At 43.9% G+C, this 16627-nt stretch overlaps 1 protein-coding gene across 4 annotated transcripts in view; it reads right to left on the reverse strand.

The window, feature by feature from the left end:
• The window catches only part of Fbn1 (fibrillin 1), a 205892-nt gene that overhangs the window by 20945 nt on the left and 168320 nt on the right, over positions 1-16627 (reverse strand). For all 4 annotated transcript variants that reach the window (XR_866221.3, XM_006498747.1, NM_007993.2 and 1 more), the window contains exons 45-51: positions 13827-13949; positions 10720-10845; positions 8995-9111; positions 7453-7581; positions 6555-6674; positions 3288-3413; positions 78-227 (exon numbers count right to left, since the gene is read on the reverse strand). Coding sequence is in view for 3 of the 4 variants with exons in the window: in XM_006498747.1 (XP_006498810.1) it covers positions 78-227; positions 3288-3413; positions 6555-6674; positions 7453-7581; positions 8995-9111; positions 10720-10845; positions 13827-13949 (891 nt within the window). In the remaining variant the exon portion in view is untranslated. The remainder of the gene's footprint in view (positions 1-77; positions 228-3287; positions 3414-6554; positions 6675-7452; positions 7582-8994; positions 9112-10719; positions 10846-13826; positions 13950-16627) is intronic.

Below are 16627 nucleotides of genomic sequence, written 5' to 3' on the forward strand. Positions count from 1 at the left end.
AAGGCTTACACTGTTCATGGTTCCATGGTCATATGTACACGAGATCATGCGATGAGAAACAGAGATGTTAGACTTACCATCTGGCTCAGTGGGGCACAACTCACAAGGATCTCCCCAGCCTTCTCCCTTCAAAGCACAGCAGCACTCCTGCTTGGAATGGTTTCTGGATTTGGGTGATGAACACTTCCCACCTTCAAACTTCGCATAGCAGTAGCTCATTCGCAAATCTACAACATAAATCCACAGTACATTCTAGTCGCTTTCCTACTGAATCCTCATTGTCTGATAGTAGATCAATGCGTTCCCTCATTAACTAGAACAATATTCCAAAAGCAATTGGAAGCATGAAAGAGCTGAGACTGCTGAAGTCACAGACAGCTGGCAAGATAGGAGGAACAGACTCAGGTTGCTTTATCTTTTTCCTTCAGTTTACCTGCTACTTCAAAGCAACCTGATAGGAATAGTAAACTCCAAACTTTCCAGCCTTAATAGACTTCCACTAACAATGCCAGGATTGGAACATCCCCAGATAGAGTCATTCAGGAAGAAACGCCCGTATGATGGCTTCTCTTGTGTGGGTTTTGTACAACTTTCAGCAAGCAGACTAAGACAGGAGAGCCTCCTGGTTCTAAGACATACCGTCATTCTGTGTCCTATATACTCTGGGACCAAAGACAACCCCACACCACTACATAGGACAAATGAAGGAGTGGTAAGTGTATGGACTAGTCAACTGAGCCACCAGGGGCATTCCCTGAAGTAGCTATGCATGGAATTGTGGGGACAAACTTCAAGTGGGATTTTCTGCAGACTTTATACTCATGCACACACAGCTACAGCAAATTAAGTTTCCAACGAGTCTGTTCAGTGCAATAGAAAGAGGAAGCAAAAAGAAGACGGAAGGCAGGGCTATGGTGGGTGTAAGCAAAATAACCCTTCTTTCAAAGAATATATGTATTTCTTTATATTCATTATTGCTCTGGAAACTCCAAGGAAAAGGTGATATCTCTCTTATAAAATGCTCCAGTGTTGCTTGACATAATTTTGGAAGCCAACTGTTCCCATCCTTATGGAGCAGAGTGGGTGACTCTGAGAAGTGAGCTAATGTAGGGTCTGGAATGTGTTTTTTCAAACCTGACTTCCAGAGCCAGGCATTACGTCTCCTTCATTACCCTGTGGCTAAGCTCTGCAGAGCTGAGGACTTGATTCCACTTCCGCTTTGTACCCTTCCTGCTTCCTGGGTTCTGACTACCTCTGACTTCTGCATTCTCTACTCTCAGTTTTCCAGTCCAGAAAGCACACTCCCACAGCAGTGCTTGCCACCCAAATATTTACTCTGTGGAGAAATGCCAAGACTTAAGTAATTCTCATTTCTTGGGTGACATCTTTTTTTTTCATTTGCTTTATTCTTCAAGTTCTTTGTCCCATCCATTGTTTTGCATAAACAGAGTTGTTTTTTACCACTTATTCCTACAGCCATCCTTAAACTGCTGACCTTACTCTCGATCCAGTTCAATGTTCAATCTTCCCCACACTACTCTCTACACCAAAAGAAAATAAATGTCTTGGATTCAGACTGAGACTCAAATGCAAAAAGTCCCAGAGGCATCTGGTGCTTCAAAACCCCATATCAGGGCTTCTGGGTAACTTCCTTACTTTATACCCAATAGACGCCTGATTCAATTTGACACCCTATAAGAAAAATCTCTGTCTCAAAATTTCAGGTGCCAGCAGAACCTGCACTCAATAGGAGATTTGCTTTCAGTCATGTGAAACAGCACAGTGCTCACATAGCTCAGTGCTCACCTCAGCCAGTGTTCACTAGAATGCCTGCTCACCAGTTCATCTGCGAACAGCCCTTCCTGACCTCTGAAACTTCTCTGGAACTATGGCAGTCATTTTCCCTGCTTGCATTCCTCAGCTCTGGCTGAGGGATGTGGCAGGGTTCTCACAGCTGGGCTGCTTCTTCCTGCAATGTCAGCTTGCCCTGTGACAGGCCTGTGCAAATTGAATTAATAGCCTTGGAGTTTCCTCTGGCTTGCCACATGGACAGATTCGCACCTGGCTTCTCACTGCTTTCTTTCCGAATGCAGGCCAAGCAAGCCAAAGACACAAATGAAGTCAGGCTCTATGGGGCTGACCTGGAGCGCACAGGCAGATTAGCTACTTGAATCCAGCTGTGCCTCAATCACTACCCTGAAACCCTTGTGGTCATCTGATAGCCCCTACAAGATCAAACCAACCAGAGAATTTGCAACCTTTCCCTTCATACTTCCGCACTGATGAACTGATAAAATAAAACCATAACCAGACAGAATAATAGTAACAAGAGTTCACAGGAGACTCAGAGACAATAGAACTGTGTCTTGCAGTTGCCTGGGTGGGTATTAGTGTGGTTGGGGTGAGCAAACAGGATTTCTATACCCATAAATGGCTTCTCTGGCCAAAACTTGGCAGGCCTAGATTCCAAAGCCATATTTTAGAATCTTAAATTGTATTCTACACCTATTATTTGGTAATATGAAGCAAATCACACACACAATGTAAACAAACAACTAAAAGCACAAAGCAACAAATAGACACGGACAGAAATCCTAAACTAAATATTTATGGGCCTTCCCTACCCTGTAATTCATTAAACTCGTTTGTATAAGTATAGCCAAATAACAATTGCACTGCTTGGGAATGTCTAAACATGTTTCTGGGCTTTATCCAAACATTATTTTGTGCTTACCTTCTGAGTCTTTTAAAGTTTTTTTTTCTTTTATTTTAAAGTTAACCTGGCAAGCCCTTGAATATTTTCACCATTGACAGGTATTCGGTTTCTCCAAAGGATATGTACAGTAAAGTGGGTGGGGGGGGAAACAGATTATCAGTTTGCATTTTCTCTGTCTGAAGATTTTGGTTTGCACCCACATGCATTTAAGCTGCAGCTTCTGAGGCAGGAACGAACCTATATCTGGTCTGCTCCAGGTTCTGCAGTATCAGTGACTCTTGGGGATGCCCGCCCTCCCCCCCCCCCCCCCGGAGCCTCTCAGCATCTGTGCTTGTCAGAGTGATAGAGGTGTAAGTGCCAAGAAAGTTGTATAAGCAACTGAAACTTGATGGATGAGTTTTTAACCTCAAAAGTCAAAATGAACCTTAGGGCATATGGTAATCATTAGACCTGTGGGTGAATGAAACATCTTCCCGTTCACAAAGACTCAGAGCTTCGCCATGTTTAAAACATAAGACCATAACAAATAAACACAGAATCATGAAAGTCCAAAGCTTCCAGAGGCATTTACCTTGGCACCTTCTTCCAGTGGAGGACAGGGAGAACCCCTCTGGACACAGACATTTGAAGCTACCCTCAGTGTTGCTGCAGGTCCCCAAGGCACAGATTTCTGGCTCTTCAACACACTCATCAATATCTGAAAGAATTATACACATCAGAGTCAGAATGTCATCCAGACAGCATCGGTCACTGCACGGAGACATACAGCTTCAGTGGGGAGTTGTTTCAGTGCCTTTGCAACAGAGAAGCGACTGCCCGTGATAGAATTTTGAAGTGAAGTTTTAAAAGTTACTTTTAACAAGTCTCGATGTAAAAATGGAATCTCTTAGAGCCTCCTACGAGTTATAATGATGAACCACTCACACATGGAGGTGCAGGGCAGTCACAGAAATGAGCCCCTTACTTGAGAAGGTACAGGGCCAATCAGAGAAGCTGTATGACCTCCACACCACACTGAACTGGGAGAGAGGCCAGAACTCCAGCCCCGCACCTCACCATTGCACAACCCGAGTCCAGTGCTGACCTCAATGAAAGGTGATCTCCCTGCACTGGCTGATGGAGCCTTCCCAGCACCCCATGCAGTAGCATTCCCAATACCCTACTGCGGCGGCTGTAAAGGCCTTACTAAGCACAATCCCATCCCAGAAGATGATTCTACTCTTCAAGTCAGTGCTTCTGAAGAGATGAAAATCCCTTTCTTGTATAGACCAGGGCTTCACTTCCATCACAGAGCTAATAGGAACTGGATACATGTGATTTAAGACCTGCTGTCTTCAGAACATCAATATATCATATTGCCTGTAAGGACTGACCTACTGAGAATTCAGAGTAGTTTGGTTAACCAAAGTATTGTGCCATAAGGGTTTTCCCTAGAGATTCCCAGCTTGTGTATGTTGGCCTGACTGTATAATTAAGTATTCCCTTTCTCGTTCCAAATTATCTGTTTAGGGAATAAAACATGATCGTTCTACTTTTGTGAAAAACAGCCACTCAACTGTAACAAACTCACTCATTTCCTGTGACTTTCAGCTAAAATTTATAGTGAAGAAAGGTCTTTATAGTCTTAAATCTGGGCTGTATTGTCTTAGTTAAAATTTTCAAAGTTATGTACTAACTGCCTCTTGGGTCATGTAACTCTTTTGCTTCACATTTGTGTAGCTCTGCCTACAAAGTTCATTTACATGACTTTGTTCCCACTTAAGGGGAAGACAAGAAACCAACGCCAGTATCTTGCCTTACCGTTGTAACTATCATGCAACAGATAATCTAGAAATAAGCAATCAAAGTGGTTATTTTCTCATACAATGCAAGCTCAGCCTCCTCATCTGTGAACTTGTAGTGTATTTGTAGTGTATTTTTTTTTTCTTTCCATTTTTTATTAGGTATTTAGCTCATTTACATTTCCAATGCTATACCAAAAGTCCCCCATACCCACCCACCCCCACTCCCCTACCCACCCACTCCCCCTTTTTGGCCCTGGCGTTCCCCTGTTCTGGGGCATATAAAGTTTGTGTGTCCAATGGGCCTCTCTTTCCAGTGATGGCCGACTAGGCCATCTTTTGATACATATGCAGCTAGAGTCAAGAGCTCCGGGGTACTGGTTAGTTCATAATGTTGTTCCACCTATAGGGTTGCAGATCCCTTTAGCTCCTTGGGTACTTTCTCTAGCTCCTCCATTGGGGGCCCTGTGATCCATCCAATAGCTGACTGTGAGCATCCACTTCTGTGTTTGCTAGGCCCCGGCATAGTCTCACAAGAGACAGCTACATCTGGGTCCTTTCGATAAAATCTTGCTAGTGTATGCAATGGTGTCAGCGTTTGGATGCTGATTATGGGGTGGATCCCTGGATAAGGCAGTCTCTACATGGTCCATCCTTTCATCTCAGCTCCAAACTTTGTCTCTGTAACTCCTTCCAAGGGTGTTTTGTTCCCACTTCTAAGGAGGGGTATAGTGTCCACACTTCAGTCTTCATTTTTCTTGAGTTTCATGTGTTTAGGAAATTGTATCTTATATCTTGGGTAGTGTATTTTTTAGTTGCCTTTTTTGGGGGCGTTTATCAGTGAGTTTGAACTTCTCTTCATTGAATTATTTCATTCTTAGACTCCTTCTACCACTACATCTCACCTTTCCTTTAATGCTCAAATATTTCCTTTTGGAGACTGCTTTTATGGTTATTATCAATCTTTTGTTATTATATACATATATTTGCAGGTGTATGTGTGTGTTTGTAAGTGTGAGCATGTGTGTGTATATCAAGGCCAGAGGTTAACATTGGATGGCTTCCTAGATTATTTTCCATCTTATTTATTGAGACATGTCCTCTCAGTTGAACTTAAAGCATGCTGGTTTGGCTAGTCTAGCTTGCTAGCTTGTTCCAAGGATCCCCTGTCTCTACCTCCCAAATGCTGGCGTTATAGGAGGGCCACCAAACTCACCTGGTGCTGATGTGGGCGCTAGAGATCTCAACTCAGGTTCTTACACTCAGGCCAACCGAGCCACCTCTCAGCCCCCACTTCTCTTTCTTATATTAAAATTTAGCCTGTAGGCGTCATGTTCTAAATAACAGGTACAGATATTACAGAATGGGCACATTTTATTGATCATCTGTGGAGTTATTTTTATTTCTTTGTATTTTGATTCTATTTATTTGGGGGAGCTTCTGTGGTAATCATGTATTAAAAAGTAGAGAAAACTCAAGTCCAGTGTGATGACTGAAAGACCTGTTTAAAGATAGCAGTGTGAACTATGTGACTTCTTAGGAATCCACCGACTAATTATTTATGAAGCCCTTACAACGGCTATTCTTCACATAGAAATAGAAAAGGAATCTGTGCTGAGATCAAAGGAATGGAATGCTCTATACCTCACAACATATTTCTACCTCTCTATTGCTGAGGACACCATAGACAAGCTATATAACCCCTTTCACCCAACCTTGAACACGGGCACTTAAAGACCTTAAGTGGACATGGGAGCTGTTTTTAGCTGTCAACAATGGCCATTTAAAACCATGTAGTCCAGGAAGACCATCAGTGGGACTGGAAATTGTGCTGAATCAGAGCGCCATGGAAAGAGCTAGGGCCACCAGAGCAGCCTGTGCACAGAGAAAACCAAAGCTCCCAGTGACCAGGACAGGGACTGGCTTTTCCTGCCTCGACAGAGTGTGAGGTCATAAGCCATATTCTGTGAGTTAATTGTAAACAAACAAACAAACAAACAAAAAATGTCTGATTTCAGAGCTTCTAGTCAATGCTCAGCCCCACCGGCAGCCCTCACCTTCACACTTGTCATTCTGTAGACTATACCCAGGCGGGCAAATGCATCTGTAGGAGCCATCCAGGTTCTGACAGGTTCCAGGTGCACATTTCCCAGGATCCAGAACACACTCGTTGATATCTGCAGGGACAAGGAAATGAGAGAGAGGTCCCTGTTGGCATGGTCGCCATCGAGCAGTGCAAACTCAATCAAAGGCACTGGAATCAAACCGTAGAAGCCCACAGGGCTTGCTAAAAGTCACAAGTCTTCCAAAGAGGAAAGCAAAGGCATTACTGTAAAAGCTTCCCAAAGGACGCAATGCAACCACATCTTAGTCTACCTGCCATAAATAGAGTATTCCAAGAAAAGTGTTCTGCAGGACAGGGGTTCTAAAGACACTTAAAAGATTAAACAAAGTCACCTTTGGAGGGGTGTTTTGAGCAAAATATAATAAATCAGAGCTATTAAGTTTAACATTTAACAGTTAAAATGTTTTCTATGAGTATAACCTAATTTTTAAACTAAGAAGGAAAATGACTATCTGTATACATTAAAAAAAAATAACAGTGAGGTTAGAATGCATTCTGTGTGATTCTGTGCTAGGCCTCTGGGGACATTTTCTCAGGGCCCGTTTTCCTTCCTTTTTCTTTAATTTGAGGACTTTCATAAGTACACTGCGTTTGCATACATTTCACCGTCCTCCCTCCAACTCCTCCCCATGTCTCCCCAACACCCCTCTTGAATTCATGACTTCTATATTTATTTTTACGCTACACACACACACACACACACACACACACACACACACACAAACACACACACACACACCCCTAAGCTAACGTGCACGAGTTACAGCAGACCCCTTAGGATTGGCCCGTCCCTCTCAAGATGTTAGGGTCTTTCTGAGCTCCTCACTCACCCACACAGGTCCTGCCGTCCGGAGCCACCTCATAGCCTTCATTGCACCTGCACTGAAAGGAGCCCACGGTATTGACACACTGGCCATTTCTGCAAAGGTTCCCGTTTCCAGTTGCACACTCATCAACATCTGAAAAACAACATCTCCATTACGGTCCAAAGAAAATGTCAAACTCCCTGCCATCCTTCTGATCTTCGGTGGCCTTTGTGGCCTTGGCCAAATACAAGAAACTGCAATGAAGGTCTGGTTTCAGCCACAGACCCAGCTGGAGGCACCCATCCAAATATAATGAAAAGATTATATTATCATATTAACGCTGGTAATTTGCATGATAAATTTGTAGCAGTTTTGCTTAGACTTTGTAAATTTTTTTCCTTTTTGCATTTATTACTCAAAAAATTTAATTAGTATACACAGGATTAAGTTTCATCATGGAATTTTCAAACAAAATTGATTTTATGTAGATTTTTTTTGCTCTACCCCCTGGCTCCCTGTAGCCTCTGTTCACCCCCAGACCTCTGTTTGCTTTTATTGCTAATACATTCCTCTACCATCTCCATGCTTCTTCACCCCCATCTTTTTGGTCTCTTAATTTTAGATTTGTTTTGTTTTGTTTTTGTTTTTTTGAGATAGGGTTTCTCTGTATAGCCCTGGCTGTCCTGCAACCCACTCTGTAGACTAGGCTGGCCTCGAACTCAGAAATCCGCCTGCCTCTGCCTCCCAAGTGCTGGGATTAAAGGCATGAGCCACCACTGCCCAACTAGATTTGAATTTTAAAAGATAAAACTGATTTACTGGATACATAATTCAGATGAAGTCATACTATAGTATTGCAACTAGAAGTATTTAAAATTAGCTTCTAATTCTATGTGGTATTTGATTCGTTATTACTTCTTAGGATTCCTTCTCTATATTATTTCTTCGTTTAAAGTCACGGGTTTTCATGCATACACCCTTGCATCTTGCTCACATTCACATTCCTAGTATCCTACCCTCCCAGTGGTCCCTTCTTCATCCCAAACATTCTTCCTTCTGCTTCACACGTATGTATGTCTTATATAGTACATACATGTCACATGTATGTGTACTTATATAGTACATACATGTCACACGTATGTATGTCTTATATAGTACATACAAAAAGCTAATCTAGATTCTGCACCTGAGAGAAAATGCCTATCGTGTCTTATAAGGGGGATGCTATACACTTAATAACTTGTTTGTTTGAAGAGAGGGTGTAGCGAAAGATCTAAGCAAGGCTCCTACACTCCTTCTGGATTGTACAATTTACAAAGACTTGCTTTTGTATATTTTAACCTATCTTGAAATTTATTTAACTTAAAATAGATATAGAAATCATAGCTGCTGATACACAGATCAATAAAGTTAACAGAGTTACTAAAATTGACTTTTAATCAACATGGTATACTTGATAGTCACGTGACCAACTGTTAGGCAGAAGATTGGATGCTGGCCATAGGCAGAAGATTGGATGCTGGCCATGATGCAGATGCGTGACGTGGCGACCTCCTGCATACTCACCTATGCAGTCATTGTTGTGAGACAGTATGAAGCCATGGTTACAGCGACAGTTGAAGGAGCCAATCGTGTTTCTGCAAGTCCCGTTCCCACAGGCGTCTCTCTCACACTCATTTATGTCTAGGAGGAAGAAAGGCCAGAGAGGGAGACACAATGACTAAACAGGAAAGTGGTTACGTGGTCACTGATGCTGAAGGGCAGTTGTGGCTGCACAGACTCTTCCAGGAGGCTGGAATGTTCTGCCTGATGTCACCAGCCTGGGGAAGCTGAGGTGAGGACCTACATCTTGGAAGTCCCAAGTTTCCTCAGTTGGCGTGTGAGAGGAGGCGAGACGAGGACACAAGGACTGGACAAGACTTTTATTCTATTTGCTTCTCAAATTCTCCACCCTTGCCACTTTGCTCAAATATTTTCACTTGAAAATGGAAAAACTTCAGTGTGCATCTGGACCTTCCCTTGGCGGATGTTGGCACACTTTGGCTTACAGGATTCATGTTCCATTTTACCCCAAGGTCGCGAGTCAGCAGGATCTCTGCAAACAACAACAGAGCTCCCCTCCCCAGCTAAGCTGCCACTTGGGACACGGCTCCTTCCTCCCACCAGTGATAACTCAGCTACCCTTCTGAACACACCCAAGGGATAAGATGGTACTCAAGCCAGGCAGTCGTGGGACACGCCTTTAATCCCAGCACTTGGGAGGCAGGGGCAGGCGGATTTCTGGGTTCGAGGCCAGTCTGGTCTACAAAGTGAGTTCCAGGACAGCCAGGGCTACACAGAGAAACTCTGTCTCGAAAAACCAAACACCAAACCAAACCAAAACAAAAAAGATGGTACTCAATTTGGCTTGGCTCAGACGCCCTGGCATTGCTTGCCTTTTTATTTACTGGCCCATGACTTTTGGCTTTTGCATTATGATGCTTATTCTGGCAACTTACATAGTTTTGCATTTTACCAAAGCAGTTAGCACCTTTCTTACATGCTATATTATGGGGGAGTAGAAAAGAGAACATTGGTACCATTGGCTTGAAGAGGGAGGGCAGATGGGCCAAGGACAAGGGGAGAGAACGAATGGAAAGAGACACCTGGGGAGCTCAAAATGTAGTGGCCAAAGTCAAGATTGCCTCTTTCAACTTTGGGACATGATTTGTGATTCAGATGGAAAAGTTATTGCTAGCTCTCCAGTGCCTTGAATGCGGAGTAAGCATCACATCCAAATAATGAGTCACTGTCACTCTTCAGGCCACTTGAGAGTTAGGAAGGCAAGCGAGTCTGTCGTGCTCATCCAGAGCCAAGAGAGGGAGATTGAGAAACAATGAGGCAGATTCTTGTGGCGATGCAAGGAAGGGCGAGCCACCCTGGGATGAGCCAGGATGATTAAGGAGGAGATTAAGCATCGTTCATGGGAGGACCTAGTTATAGCCAAAGGCAAGGGCTTTAAGCAGGCTCTGGACACTGTTCTTCTGATATGTTTGATTCATGGGCTTAAAGACCCTCAAAGGCCTAATGCATGCAACCTTAAGTCAGAAAGAAAGGACTGTTAGATGTTTGTGAAGCACTCCAATAGTACCAAAAAGTGGATCAATGTGCACACTCTGAACCCCGGACTGGATGTGCACACTTTCACTCATGGACCAATGCACACCCACCCACCCATGGACTGATGCACACACACTCACCCATGGACTGATGCACACACACTCACCCATGGACTGATGACCACATACTCACCTAAGCACATGGTCTGATCCACATTTGTTTTGAAGCCAGTGTGACAAAGGCAGTAGAAGCTTCCCACGGTGTCGATGCACTGGCCATGACTGCATATGTTCGGGATTTCTTGGCACTCGTTTCGATCTGTAAACCAGAAGTGTCTTAGGTGGGACACTGCACATTTGCATGTTTTCTTAGATGGAGACTTAGAGCATAAAACGACTGAACAAATTATCTCCAGGCCTTGCTCTCAGAGATAATCCTAACCCGAAACTGAGGTAGTGAAGTAGACACTGGCATTCTCTCTAGTTTTTCCTTTGAAATTGGCCAGATCTTACTCTCGGAGCATTAGTACCAGGCGAACCAAAAGGAGACAGCTCCTTCTGCCAAAGGTATCTTGAAAGAGGAAAGTAAAACTCAGAATATGGAGAAGTACTTTCTACAGCGCCTAAACAGCTTCACATGGAATTGATATCTCTAGGTTTTGGTACCAAAGATTATGGGCAAAGACTTTGGGGCTTCTTTGGAAAAATTGATAGTAAAGTCAAACCTATCATGAGTATACTGAAATGGGACACTACCATAAATGCATAGATGCTCACAGTGGGACACTACCGTAAATGCATAGATGCTCACAGTGGGACACTACCGTAAATGCATAGATGCTCACAGTGGGACACTACCGTAAATGCATAGATGCTCAGAGTTGGCCTTACTCCTTTGCCTCATTACTTCAGCTTTCATTCCACCTAGTTTAGTTGGAAAGTCAGGCTGCTTATTTTCTGGGTCTACAGAACTGTTACCTCAGAGCAACATGGCCTAACTGTGGCAGAGATGATGGCTATCTCCAGTCAGAAGCCATCAATTGAGACATTGTTTATAAGTCTCAAGTGTAGGAGGGGTTGGGGTTACACTGCCCCTAAACTGTGGCTAGTCTATATAGAAAACAGTTAACAAATACCACTATTCTCGTTTGAGAAAATATTTAAAATGAAGAATGGGTGGGCAAAGAAAAGGGATTTTTATTTTTTATGATCATAAAAGGGAGCTTCCCTTGAGAAAGGTCAGTCACCATCTAACTGTCTAAGAGACAGGTTTTTAGTTCCCAGGAGAGCATGTCTGAGGTTTCCTGGGAGGTTTTGAATAGGGACAGGATCCCAAACAGAGAGAGGGGCGATCATCAGACAGCGGCTGGGGATGTAGCTGGGAAAGGCATTTCTACAGGGATAGGATTTGCTACTGAGGTCAGACTGGCAACTTGAGCACCACCATCAACAGCAATGTGGAGCTAGGACCACTGTGATTTGGAGTTTTGTATGAATTTAAATTCAAATCTCATAGGACGATATTTTCGTTTTAAATACAGGCAGAGAGGAATGCTTTGCAATCTGTTTGAAAACTACCAGGATAAGACAAGTGCTTAAAATGGTTTAAAATAGTTCTAAGGTAGGATGGCAGCCTGGCATGGTAGCCACCAACTGTTATCTCAGCACTCGGGAGCTGAGACAGGGGAGTGTGAACTTGAGCCAGCCTGAGCTAAAGAGGAAAAAGATCCTGTCTCAAAAATCAGCAACAAAAGTGAGATGGGAACAAAGTGATTTCTAGGATAAAATACCAGGTTTTCCCTGACCGTACCAGATGCAGCTTAGGTTAACATTCTATAAGAAAACGCAGAAGGACCTGAGCTGTAGCAGGTTGTAGCTGATTGCCTTTTGCTGATCTATAAATGGCCCAACTTAGTGGCCAGAGCAAATGGTCTACAATGGCACACCCAGGGCGACCAGCCAGACTTTATTTTAACTGGCCACCTTTCACCCAGCTCCAAAGAAATAAAACTTGAAAATAAAATGCAGGGAAGTGGCGTTCAAGGCCAATGTCACCGGGGGAGATTGTGCTTCATATCTGCCAGGGACTCATTTTTCCTGTTCTATATCCTTACCTTTGGGATAATCTCAGCTCTGTTGATGGAATGCTAAATACTCACACATGCTCCCTTAAACTCAACAAAACAAATCTTGGTTGGCAAAGTGATTTTTTTTTTGTTCTGTTCTTATACCCTCTTCCTACCAAGGTTTCATTAAACAATGGAAAATATCCTGCAGAGGGCAGCACACTTCCTACCACTTAATCACAGTTGGCCAACAGAGCCAAGGCAAACCCGAGCACGGTTCCTCTCGTGTTGTTTCATTCACAAGTGCACAAAAACCCAGGAAACTCACTTGAAAGTGAACCCTGAGCAGGGTGACACACTCTTAAATGTACAATGTAACTGTACTGAAGTGTAGGTGAGGGCCCATCCGAAGTATTAGTTTGCCTCTGAGCTCTAACACAAGGGACTTTATTTTCATGCCACTAGCTAGAGAAACCCTTAGATGTTGACCAAATGTATGGCCAATGTGAGTGGACAATGTACTCTCTTCTTTATACCACATCCTGACAAAGTGGGCAGCAGACATCCCTAACCTCTGCTTGCTGTAGGTAGTGCAGAGGTAATGAGACGGTCAAGATTTGCTTATTTACTGTCTTCCCGGGGGTCATTCTCATCAGTAAGATGTTTGGGAAGACAAGGGTGGTGTGTGTGTGTGTGTGTGTATCTTTTAAATTCATTTATGCAGGAAGATCTGCTCCAACTCAAGTAAAGGCATCTAGCACAATAGAAGATATGATGAAAGCCTTCCCTGTCTACATTATGCAGAAGCTAATAATAATGATCCTCTTCCTCCCCTTCTTTTTCCTCCTCCTCTTCCTCCTTCTCCTCCTCCTCCTCCCCTTCTTCTTCCTCCTCCTCCTCCTCCTCCTCCTCCTCCTCCTCCTCCTCCTCCTCATGAATACCGATTAGAGGACTGTGGGCTTGTACATGTGGGTAATGGGAATTTCTTGGTAGGGTAGGGATAGAGAGACTCATTTGTGTAAATGACTTCTTTTTTGCTTTGTGGATATTTCATTTATAAGGAAGGCAAAAAGCTAAGCATTTAGCTATTTTAACAATTTTCCTCCTTTTTCCTCTTTAAATACATCTAGTTTTTCAACCTACATCCTCACTTCTATTCCTTAGCCTTAGAATCTATAAAAACGTGCAGAGTCAGGATCGTGACAGCAATGGCCTCTGAGTGGGTGCTACATACCGTTGCATTGACCTGTGGAGGTAAGGCGGTAGCCGGGCTTACAGTCACAGCGGTAGCTGCCTGCAGTGTTGATGCATTCCGCATTTCGCTGGCACACAGGGCCATTCTGACACTCGTCGATATCTGCAAGCAGAAGAGAGTTTATTTCAAGGAAGAATAGAGTCTGGTGTTGAGTTGGCGATACATAATGTTCTTATGATGGCTCAATCATTTGAAAAGACAGCAATGGGTATTTATACCAGATTTACTCACAGTGGCAAGATCTCGAAAGAAGCCAAGCTAATCCTCAGTAGGTGAGCGCATCATGAATGCACTGTGGTATATTAAGATGGAAGAATATAGATCAATATTCTAGTGAGCTGGCTAGCTACAGGAAGACATGGGAGAAACCCACATGTGGATTCATATGCGAAAGAAGCCATCTGAAAAGGCTCTATAATATTCTGATTTCAATATCTGAATTTCTGGAACAGGCAAAACTATGGGACCAGTAAAGAGATTCATGATCTCCAGGGCTCAGATCGGGTCTGGAGATGGTGGGGAAGGGCAGGTAGATAAACCCAGAGAAGCTTTAAGGCAGAGAAACTATGATACAATCATAGTAGATATACATCACTATAAAGTCATAGTAGATATATTTGTCACTATAAATTTGTCCCATCACTGGGAAGTGCAATACCAGTGGTGGATCCTATTCCCTAGGAGATGAGGCACATACGGCTCAGGAAGGGAAGAGCTTGGAAGACTCAGAAAGTCTCAAGGTAGAAAGGCACAAACAGTGCCTGGGAAGAGGAGACTCTGGCTAACGGCCAGCCAAGCTGCCGGCAAGTTGTTCAGGAAGCAGCTTTCATGAACTGTCTGCCATGTTGGGGTATGGTAGGCTTTTGGTGACATAGCTGCCCATGGCCATCCATGCTCCTGTATGGAACCACTCACCCATACTCCTATACATAACTCAGTAGACTTCCTGGTCCACTAAACAGGACTACAGAAGAACTGCATCCTTGGTCCGCTGTCAGTGCCCTATCCGGAGTGAAGAGATGTTTGTTCAGAGTTCCCCAGGAAAAGCCACAACAGAATTACATCAGGCCTGTGCTTGTGTGATGAGAAAACCTGAACGCAGCTTGGTGGAGCTTCCAGGACCGGGAGTGTCTGTCTGAGACGGGGTGGACTACACCTTTCTGTGCAGTAGATTCATGAGCAGCATGCCAGTGTCGTGAAAGACACAGCCTCAACTCACCCACCAGTTCTGCCCTGCTTGTAAACTGTAAAGAAACAGAGCCAACCATGCCACATTAGAAGCCAAGTGGTGTGACAGGCAGGCACTTCTGTGACACGAGCAACTAACATCTGCTCATGCACTTCCTTGTGGAAAGCATAAATATGGAAGTCCCCCGAAACATTCCTGGAATCCACTCCAATTTCAGAATAGCTGAGCCACGCATGAAGTCTACCTTCATTTTCTGATTTATTTTGACAGCTAAGAATGTGTTGGGAAGCAGCTGAGTGTATTTAAACACTCACCTTGAAGAGGAGTAATTTGTGAAATGGAAACCAAAAATCGGAGCACTTAGTCTTCTTAATGTTCTCTGAGTATGACTGTTTCTCGACACCTTTATGAGCAGATAGAGTGGGCGGAGCCTGCTGGGTCTTCCCCGACAGCAGGGCACCTTGCCTGGCCCAACAGGCTTTCAGTCCCATGTATGCTGCAAGGTCTGGGATGACTTTGTACTCATGGGTGGCCTTGCCTATGTGTCCTGGCCAAGGGCAGCATTTTTGGCAACTATAAGTAGCAAAGGGGTATTTGGGTAGGTATCCAAGGGGCTGACAAATAGAAGGGAAAATACAAGGAAAAAAAGTAGCAGGCATTCTGAGACATGTACCAGAAGGGGAAGAGTATAGTCACAAGGAAGACAGCCACCTCTAGCATGCTAAGTTCTGCTGTCCCCTGTTCTTCCTGAAGCAGTGCCTTTTCTGCAGGAACCGATTCTTGATGGTTCCTGGAAACCCCACAGCTGGGCTGTGGTCTGAACTGGCTATCTCTTTAAAGAGTCTTGGACTGGCTATCACCCCTGCCCACAACCCACACAACAAGCAAGGCAAGTGGTGCGTGCCCAGTTGGCCACAGTGGTTGAAAGCTGGCAAGAGAGCCCAGCAAGTACGTGGTTACTAATGGAACATAACTCTACATGTGGATCATAAACAGTCCCTAATTTAGAAAAAGAAGGTTTGTTAATGTCAAAATATTGACATGTGTGCCATAACCCATGCTCCAAGGGGGGTGACAGCCCTTTCTATAATGTGTAAAATTTGGCTAGAGGCCCACCACTCAAGCAGTAAGCAGAAACTGACTCCAGTTGTTCTAGAGAACATGCCGTATTTAGTTTGCAGCAATGCCTCTTCCACTAAAATGTAAAAGGATGCTATCTTCCCCATACGGGAAAAGTGTGGAGTGTCACAGCAAACACTGGGCCTCACAGGCTGCACACACGGCAACGGGAGGCCATTGGAAGTCCATGTGTATGCAAGCCAATGTTTCCCATATCAAATCGGTTGGTTCTTGCCATTTAGAATTCTCTCGTGCATTTGGAATATTGGTTTTACCATTGTTTCCATTGGGGAGAAGCAGAGTCTCTGGAAGAGAACACCGACTTTGACATTTAGTTAAAAATGACTGTCCTCTTGTGTTTGTTTAGGAGAGGATGAAGCAAAAGCACTCTATTTGATACACCCAGAACCTCAAAGGTCTTCCCTATCAGCTGGGAATCTGATATATATCTTGTGTTGGGGAAGACGTTCTA

This window comes from Mus musculus, chromosome 2 (assembly GCF_000001635.26).
Source record: "Mus musculus strain C57BL/6J chromosome 2, GRCm38.p6 C57BL/6J".
Classification (NCBI taxonomy): domain Eukaryota; kingdom Metazoa; phylum Chordata; class Mammalia; order Rodentia; family Muridae; genus Mus; species Mus musculus.